The sequence below is a fragment of the Conger conger genome, chromosome 3 (genome assembly GCF_963514075.1).
Source record: "Conger conger chromosome 3, fConCon1.1, whole genome shotgun sequence".
In the NCBI taxonomy this organism is placed as follows: Eukaryota; Metazoa; Chordata; class Actinopteri; order Anguilliformes; family Congridae; genus Conger; species Conger conger.
The window spans coordinates 20,652,785-20,662,137 of record NC_083762.1 but is presented as its reverse complement, the minus strand read 5'-3'; the positions used below and the strand labels follow the sequence as shown (position 1 = coordinate 20,662,137).

General features: G+C 48.3%; 1 protein-coding gene across 4 annotated transcripts in view; it reads right to left on the bottom strand.

Moving 5' to 3' along the window:
• Positions 1–8: 8 nt before the first annotated feature.
• Positions 9–9,353, bottom strand: part of cd99l2 (CD99 molecule-like 2) — a 28,956-nt gene continuing 19,611 nt past the window's right edge. For all 4 annotated transcript variants that reach the window (XM_061233775.1, XM_061233776.1, XM_061233777.1 and 1 more), the window contains one exon: positions 9–3,606. In XM_061233775.1, the coding sequence (XP_061089759.1) occupies positions 3,545–3,606 (62 nt within the window). In that variant the 3' untranslated portion in view covers positions 9–3,544. The remainder of the gene's footprint in view (positions 3,607–9,353) is intronic.

Below are 9,353 nucleotides of genomic sequence, written 5' to 3'. Positions count from 1 at the left end.
CACCAGAATTCATTTTTTAAATCATTTTATTAAGTTTAATTGTATTCACTGTTCTCAATATAATGCCAGTGAGTTACAGTAGCATGATTGTTACAGACATTCAGACCATCAGGAACAGCAAACAGTTTGTCCGTGCAGGGTAGTAAGACACTACCTGCACACTATCAGCCCTCTCAAACTCCACGTTCCTGATTTTTGAAATCATCCGAGAGAGAATTCGGATCTGAGGTGCATGTTTGCTCTTGTGAGGAAGTCCACCCTTGGGTTTTCAGGCACTGATAGGAGCAGCTGTGAGGAATTCCGGTTTGGGATTTGCAAACAGTTTTTTTTTTTAAAGGCAACAGTAGAAAAAATCCTTCAAGCAGTAAAGCGACAGCCTTATATAGAACTGTGGTATTGAGGTGAATGTAGTGTACCAGTGTACGTATGTGGAAGTACTGATCCAGAAACAGTGATTTTGGGTGACAGTAGTGAGGTCTGAGCTTATTTCAGTGCGAGTATGGATCCAGGAGTATGGAACATGTAGACAGGGCACGCTCCGTCCTTCAGGTCCTAACTGCCCTCAGTTACAGATCAAATTCGGCAGCAACACACACAGTGAGAGAAAATCCCCAACAGCAATGTTTTTACCCCCAATGCATCTTAGTACTCTATATAGGAAAACCCTTAACCATACAGATTTACAACAGCCAAATCATCTGCTGGCCGGCCATTTTTAATTTGGTCCTCGGTAAAATCCTGGTGCTCAGGATAAACCAACCATCAAGTGCAACTTCAGGCTTGTCTACTCAACAGACACTCTCAGACCTCAGCAACAGTCATAAATGGGAATTTACGACTGAAGGAGGAAAGGTGCAGACCTTGTACAAACCTGTTCCCTCTGCATCCAATCACTAGAAAAAACACACAACACCCTTACTCTCTACGTCTATCCGCTCGTCACTATACATTCCTACAAAGGTTTCCCCTCATCACTTTGACAAATTTCATTCATACAAAATGTCCTTGTGCAGATTAACACAGCCATTACTTTATAACTGTGAATTTAACTTCAGGAAAAGATGACCATCAATTCCACACAACATACCACTTGGGTTTACCCATGTAGGTTCGGGTGACTGGTGACTAAGATGTAGAAGCACTGATCATTCCTGTGCACAGATGACACATTTCAAATGCACCTTCTCCAGATAACGGGTCATACAGTGTAACTAAGACTTTTTGTACAAATATGAATCAAAGTTCTGGTCTAAACCAGTGACTCCCAAACCTTTTTTTTTTTTTTTCTCTGTACCAATTTACAGATAAACCAGTTATGTGTGCCGCTAGCAGCACACTGTAAAATATAAATTACCAGAATTAGAATGAGTTCAAAGTTAGACCACATGGTAAAAGCCTACTGTGCTAGTATCGTAGACTACTTACGTATTTTAAACCAATTTTAGTTTTTTGTTCTTTCAAAAATGTATTAATGGTTCTTAATATGAACAACATGCTGAAAGGAACATGCTTGTACGTCGCTCTGGATAAGAGCGTCTGCTAAATTCCTGTAATGTAATGTAACAACGTAAAAAGGCATAAATTACTATAATGATTCGGTTTATCTGGGGTATATGTGGGCCTACTCGGAAAATGGTAAAGAATTTGAGAACCACTGGTCTTAACGGAAACATATAATTCTACTTCAGTAAACTTGCACTTAAAGCTCCACTTTAAGGGTTAGAGTTTCTTTTTTTCAATGCCAAAACAACTTCACATACAATTGTCTCGCGGTAGTTTAGAGGCTACATCTTAATTATTTCTAGTACCAGTAAAACATTCAACGGACACAAAGCAACGCACACAAAGATGCAAAAACGATCCCTCGCTGCTACATCTTTGGTGTTAAATGTTTTGTTGTGAGCAGCATCATATCCTTCCTATGACTGCGGGGAAATAGTGGAAAAAAATGAGTACATTCGGTAAAAGTGGTGAATTCACATTTCAACCGGCTCCCCCTTAGTGCCGTTCCCAGCATGACAGTAAAGAAACGCAGAAAAGAGGCACCAACAGTGGCACTGGAGAAACAGTAGTAATGTTAATCGATGGCCGCCTGGAGTCGTGTAGGAAGCAAAGCGCTGAGATGGCTCAAAGGGATCATGGTTCAGGCGAAATTAAATGCTACAACAAGCAAAAGAAAGCCAGGTGCAAAATTATCCATTATCCAAAAAATCACTTGGAACGTATACTACAACACCAACACTGGAGCTAGCAAAATGGCTAGGACTGACACTATTACAAACACGCATATTCAGCAATAAAGAGGGGAACGACACCACTGCATACATACACAAGTGAGTATAGGGACAGGTTCACAAAGCTATTCATGTATAAACACAAACATACTCAAGCAGCAATGTACAAGCATCAATCCAAAAACATTAAACAGCCCGCTTGCTATAAAGCAACTTACAATCTCATATTAGTCTGGTTGCATGAGAGGTTACAAGCGAAGAACAAGGATAAACTAACACTAAGAGCTATCATGTATGTCTACAGACACTTCATATCCCTGTGACATATTTACCTAAACTTCAGCTACACATTCAATTCAAATTCCCTTCTTAAAATTGGAATTCTATGGTATTCCAATAAAAATTATATACACACCAACATCATATTAGTCAATATTAGTATCCCATTACAGTCATGGTTTCAGACATACTTTCCACATTTGTGGCTGAGGAATGTATTTGTACGTCATCACAATTTTCTTTTCCTTTCCAAACTTCAAACACCAGAAAGGCTAGGCATAAAAATCACAGCGCCTTTCAAGAAAAAAAAAATCATCCTTGCAGGTGAATGGAATTCCAAATTAAACTGCAGAAGTAGCCCAATTAAATGCAAGTAAAAGTGGCCCAACTTACCAAGGAGCCCCGAGCTATCCTTATGCTAAGCTAAATAAAAGAGCCTGAAACACTTGGGACTAGATTTGCAGGGGGAAATATGGTCATCAAAGGATGGACGTGCCGTAATTTAAAGAGGGCTTGAACTGGAACTGGAACTGCTATTCCATGAGCAGTCACTGAACCAAAGCTCCCCCTTGTAGTGCAGCATGACTGCGCATGGAAATGAGGTTCAGAGCCCTGCCCTCGTGACTGTCAATCCGCTGGGTACTGCAATTAACAATCAGCCTCTACAGACCCTGTTTGATTATCACACCAATATAGGGGGGAAATTTTGGAAAGCAGGAGGATTTGGACACATCCCACAGCACCCACAAGAAAGAGACATAGCTTCCCAACCCAAAGCAGAATAAATGAGATCCTTCATTCTGGAATGTCCTTCAGAAATTGTAAACAAGTTGTTTTTTTTGTCAAACAGTCAAATATGTTGATGTACACAGTCCATTATGGGGCAGGGCAGCTGGGTCTTCTGGGGGGTGCTTTGTACTGCAAAGGGGAGGGGGTGCTGATGTCTGCCCTGTGGGACGATGCAATGGTATCCTGCCCTCTTCACGGGGGGTGGGGGTGAGGGGGTGGACGAGGAGGAGGGGGGTGTGGGCTTAGAGAGTGTTTTCGTTGTTCGGGGTTTCTGCATTAGGGGACTGCAGGAGGGTCTGCTGGGCTAAGATGGAGAGAACATTGTGACAGTTATCACTAATTTGGGCAATTGACAATTTTTTGACTCATCATACATTGATTACGCTGAAAGAAAAATCATATGTTCTTGGCAATGGCAAAGTTTTACTAATTAGTGGGTATAATGGGCACTCAATCTGCCTGAATATGGACTAGTTAATCACAAAATATTTGCACTGCTCCCAAGGTTAGAGACATTTGTATTGTAGCTTGTGCAGCGGGAAACACTTTATTGAACAAGCAAGCAGCTATTTCAACTTTAACTCACATCAGTCATATGAGTTGTGTAAGATATACAATGTAAAATCACACTGAACTGTCTCAAGGGAAGGCAGTCATGCAGTCTACTTTACTACTTTTCCCACATGTAAATTTAATGAGATTTGTGATGAGAAGGTATAAGTGCATGCTATATAAATAGTCTGAGGCAGTGACTAGATTTGGTGAGTCTGGTTCATCTAGTATGTTGTCTGTGTTCAATGGTTTCCAGGACAGTAGAAAACATAATGCTGAGCTCAAGATTTCAGGTCATACTGAAATACGACCACAAGGTAGTACAGCTCCCTTTCCAATGTACAGTATGAAATTATGAAATGTGGTATGGAAACAAAAAAATTGGGTTGTCACGTTTCAGGTCTGTCTCGCCATGTTTTATGTTTATTCATGTTGTCTTAGTCACGTAGTGTCTTCATGTATTATGTTAGTCTAGGTTCGTCATGTTGTTTAGTTATGTTTCATTACGATTTATTTTCTTGTCATGTTTAGTTATGTCTCGTTACGATTTATTTTCTTGTCATGTCTAGTTATGTTTTCGTACGATTATATTCCTGGTTATGTTTAGTGGTTATCGTCTTAGTTTCGCGTTGTGTCATGTTTTGATTTATGTTTATTGTTACATTAACTGGTCGTTGTTATGCATACACTTTTACATGTTTTTCCGCAAACCTTGCGTTCCGCCTTTTCTCTCTCTCTCTCTCTCTCTCTCGTTCTGTCCTTCACTCCCCTAATGTTTCTATTTGTCTATTTACTAAAACTACTAACGCTAGATCAGGATTGGGTAGAAACTAACAAGACTAATCATGTGTTCATGTTACCTTACGTTTCTCGTGCATGTCATTTACTAATTTACTAATGCTAGGGCAGGATAGGTTTATTACTAACGATTACTAATCTCCTTGTTAAACTTGTCATCCATCGCACCTGTTTTCCATTTCCTTGCTACGCTCTAACTAATTGTCTACACCTGTCTACACCTGCATTTATAGCCCAGTCGCGCAACTGTTCACTGCGAAATTGTCTGCCTCTGTTTTTTCACGCAACTCTTGAGCATTATTTACTGTTTGATTACACGTTACGATCCACGCCTGTTTACTGACCATCGACTATTGATTTCTGTTTTGTGACCTTCGTTTTGTTTCTCGACTACGTCCCCGCCTACCGTTTTTGTACTTTTGCCCCGCTGATTGTTTCATGGTTTCGACTCCCGCTTCGCCCACGACTACGCCTCTGCCTGCCGTCCGCCTGTTCATCTGCCCCGCTGACAGCTCTCCTGCTACCGGACCTCCCTGCACGCCTACCGACTACGAGATTGCCTCTTCCCTCGGCACCGTGCTTTTTGTTTGTTTTGTATTTGTTTGGCTGGATCTTCGTGTATGGACTTTGCTTGTATTGACTACGCTCCTGGGACTCGTCCCGAATAAAGCCCTAACGGGACTTTATTTTACTATTGTTTCTGAGTCGTGCATTTTGGGTCCAACCCCCACGCACCCGTCTCAGAACAATTTCGCCACTATGGACCCTGCTGACTCAACTGCCATGTTCCACGCCCTCCGGGAACAAGGAGCCATCGTCCGGCAGCATTCACAAGGAATCTCCAAGCTTCACCTAGAGATTCGTGAACTGTGTGCAGAGATGAGGAGGCTCGCCGTTGCGGTCCTGCCACAACCACGGGAGGAACCCACCCACCCACCCACTTCCCCGGCGGTCAACCCCTCGGGAGCCTGGCAATTCCGGGAGCCCCAACAACCCCCCCCGGAGAGGTTCGGTGGAGAACCTGAGAGGTGCAAGGCGTTCCTACTCCAGTGCGAGTTTGTATTCAGACAACAGCCCCAGACCTACAACAGCGACGACCGTCGGATTGGCTATGTGATGGGACTACTCAAGGGGAGGGCGTTGGATTGGGCTACAGCGGTGTGGTCCGGGGATTCTTTCCCTCCCCGTTACCCAGCCTTCGCCGACGAGATTCGAAAGGTGTTCCAACACGCATCCAGCGACCAGGAGCCATACCAGAGACTGATTGCTCTGCGCCAGGGACGGAAGACCGCGGCAGACCACTCCATCGACTTCCGCACCCTCGCAGCAGCTACTAGTTGGAACGATGCAGCTTTGGCGAATCTCTTCCTGGCCAGCCTGAGCGAGACGCTCCAGGACGAGTTGGCGCGACTGGACCCCATCACCCAGCTCGACCAACTCGTGCGCACCACAATCCGCCTGGACAACCGCGCCAGACAACGCCGGTCGGAGAGACCGATCCTTCCCGGCAACCCGTACCCCAGGCAGGGCCCAAGTCCTCGACGTGAGGAGCAGCAGTCGGAGGGATCCGAACCCATGGACCTGTCCCGGGCCGGTACCAGGGTCTCTACCGAGGAACGAGCACGCCGCAGAACCACCGGTTCGTGCTTTTACTGTGGGAGGCCGGGTCACACCCAGGCTCGGTGCTCCTTCAGGACCAGGCGACCAGTAGAGGTGAGAGCAGTCGACAGGCATGAGGGTGCTGACAGAGAGAACCATCGTCCCACGCTCACCACGCTGTTGATTCTTCCCGACAGAACAACCCGGATTAACGCGTTGGTGGATTCTGGAGCGGACGCCAATCTCATCGACGAAGTGTTGGTGTCCGAACTGAACATTCCCACCCTCCCTCTACCCCACCCTGAGAATGCGCGGTCGCTGGATGGAAGGACTTTCTGCCGCATGACGCACATTACCATTCCCTGTCAACTGGTCATTTCTGGGAACCATCGAGAGATGATCCAGTTCCGCGTCATCCAGTCCCCCAATGACCAACTCATCTTGGGATTACCCTGGCTCCAGAAACACAACCCCACGATCAACTGGAGTTCCAATCAAGTTCAAGCCTGGGATTCTAGATGTCATCTGTCCTGCTTGCGTTCCGCTCCACCACCAGCAGAGGGAGCACCAGCTCCACCACAGACTCCCAGGCCCTCCCTGGAAAGGGTTCCCACACCTTACCATGACCTGTGCGCAGTGTTCTCCAAGATACAAGCTCAGTCTCTGCCGCCTCATCGACCCTACGACTGCGCCATCGAGCTCCTTCCTGGTTCGTCACTTCCCTCAAGTCGCCTTTACAACGTCTCCAGACCTGAAAGGGAGGCTATGGAGACATACATCCGTGACTGCCTGGCTAACGGACTAATTTGCCCTTCTTCCTCTCCCGTCGGTGCGGGATTCTTCTTCGTCCAGAAGAAGGATGGCTCCCTACGCCCGTGCATCGACTACAGGGAGCTGAACAACATCACGGTGAGGAACAAGTATCCTCTGCCCCTGATGGACTCCGCGTTCCACCCACTTCACGAGGCCACCATCTTCACCAAGCTGGATCTTTGCAACGCGTACCACCTGGTCCGGATCCGTGAGGGCGATGAATGGAAGACCGCCTTCAATACCTCTCTCGGACACTTTGAATACCTGGTCATGCCATTCGGCCTCACCAATGCTCCTGCTGTGTTCCAGGCCCTGGTGAATGACGTTCTTCGGGACTTGTTGGGTCGCCATGTGTTCGTCTACTTGGATGACATCTTGATCTACTCCACTAATGCCAAGGATCATGAAAACCACGTCAGGCAAGTTCTACAAAGGCTTCTAGAGAACAAATTGTTTGTCAAGGCAGAGAAGTGCGTCTTCCACTCTGACACAGTTGAGTTCCTTGGGTTTATCCTTGAGAGGGGACAGATCAGGGCGGATCCCAAGAAGATTCTGGCGGTCACCGACTGGCCCACACCCACCTCACGCAAGCAACTCCAGCGCTTCTTGGGATTCGCCAATTTCTACCGTAGGTTCATCCGTTCCTATAGTCAAGTGGTCTCCCCCCTAACCAAGCTCACGTCCCCAGCGGTGCCATTCCGGTGGAGCCCCGAAGCTGAGACGGCCTTCACCAAGGTCAAGAGACTGTTCGCTTCCGCTCCCATCCTGGTACACCCCGACCCCACCCGCCAGTTTGTGGTCGAGACGGATGCTTCCGACACAGGGGTGGGAGCAGTGCTCTCTCAGGTGGGGGCCGCTGACAACCGACTACACCCCTGCGCCTTCTTCTCCAAGAAGCTGTCCCCGGCGGAGAGGAACTACGACGTTGGAAACCGTGAGCTGCTGGCAGTCAAACTGGCGCTGGAGGAGTGGAGACATTGGCTGGAGGGGGCCGAGAAGCCGTTCATCGTTTGGACCGACCACAAGAACCTGGCATACCTCCAGACAGCCAAGAGGCTGAATTCTCGACAGGCGAGATGGGCGTTGTTCTTCGGGAGGTTCAACTTCTCTCTGACCTACCGTCCAGGTTCGAAGAACGTTAAGCCCGATGCCCTGTCCCGTCAATTCAACACCTGTTCTGAGCGTGAGATCCCCGAAAACATCCTTCCTACCTCCTGCACCATCGGATCCGTCACATGGAAGATCGAGGCGGTGATCCAGAGGGCTCTGCGGGAGGAGCCCGATCCCAGGTCCAACCCCGGATTACGCCTATACGTCCCCTCAGCCGCTCGGACACAGGTGCTGCAATGGGCCCATTCATCCCTCCTTTCCTGCCATCCCGGCTTTACCCGCACCTTGGCGGTGCTGAAGCGGAGATTCTGGTGGAGTGCCATGATCCCCGACACCAGACGCTTCATCAAGGCCTGCACCACATGCGCCAGAAGCAAAGCATCTCACCAGGCCCCTGCTGGACTGCTTCAACCATTGCCGGTGCCCAGCCGACCCTGGAGTCACATCGGAGTGGACTTCGTGACCGGACTTCCCCTTTCCGAGGGTAACACCACCATCCTGACGGTGGTGGACCGATTCAGCAAAGCGGCACACTTCATCCCCCTGGCTGGATTGCCCACCGCCCAAGAGACCGCGGATGTTCTGGTGAGAGAGGTGTTCCACATCCACGGACTTCCATCAGACATCGTATCTGACCGCGGCCCCCAATTCATTTCCCAAGTCTGGAAAGCGTTCTGCGTGGCCCTCGGGGCCACAGCTAGCCTCTCTTCGGGCTACCACCCTCAATCCAATGGCCAAACTGAGAGGGCCAATCAGGACCTGGGGGCCGCTCTACGCTGCGTATCGGCCAAGAACCCAGCCGGCTGGAGCAAGATGCTTACCTGGGTGGAGTACGCTCACAACACCCTACCCTGCGCTGCCACCGGGAAATCACCTTTTGAGGTCTCCCTGGGCTACCAACCTCCACTGTTCCCTGACCAAGAAGCCGAGATCGCTGTTCCCTCCCTCGCCATCCACATGAAACGGTGCGCCAAGGTTTGGAGGGATGCCAAGGCCGCGCTGCTAAGCACGGCAGACCGCAATCGGCGTTTTGCTGATCGCCACCGCACTCCAGCTCCAGTCTACAAACCAGGTGACTCCGTCTGGCTGTCCACTAAGGACATTCCCCTCCAAGCCACCTCTCACAAACTGCAACCCCGCTTTATTGGTCCCTTTAAAATCCACAAAATCATCAATCCT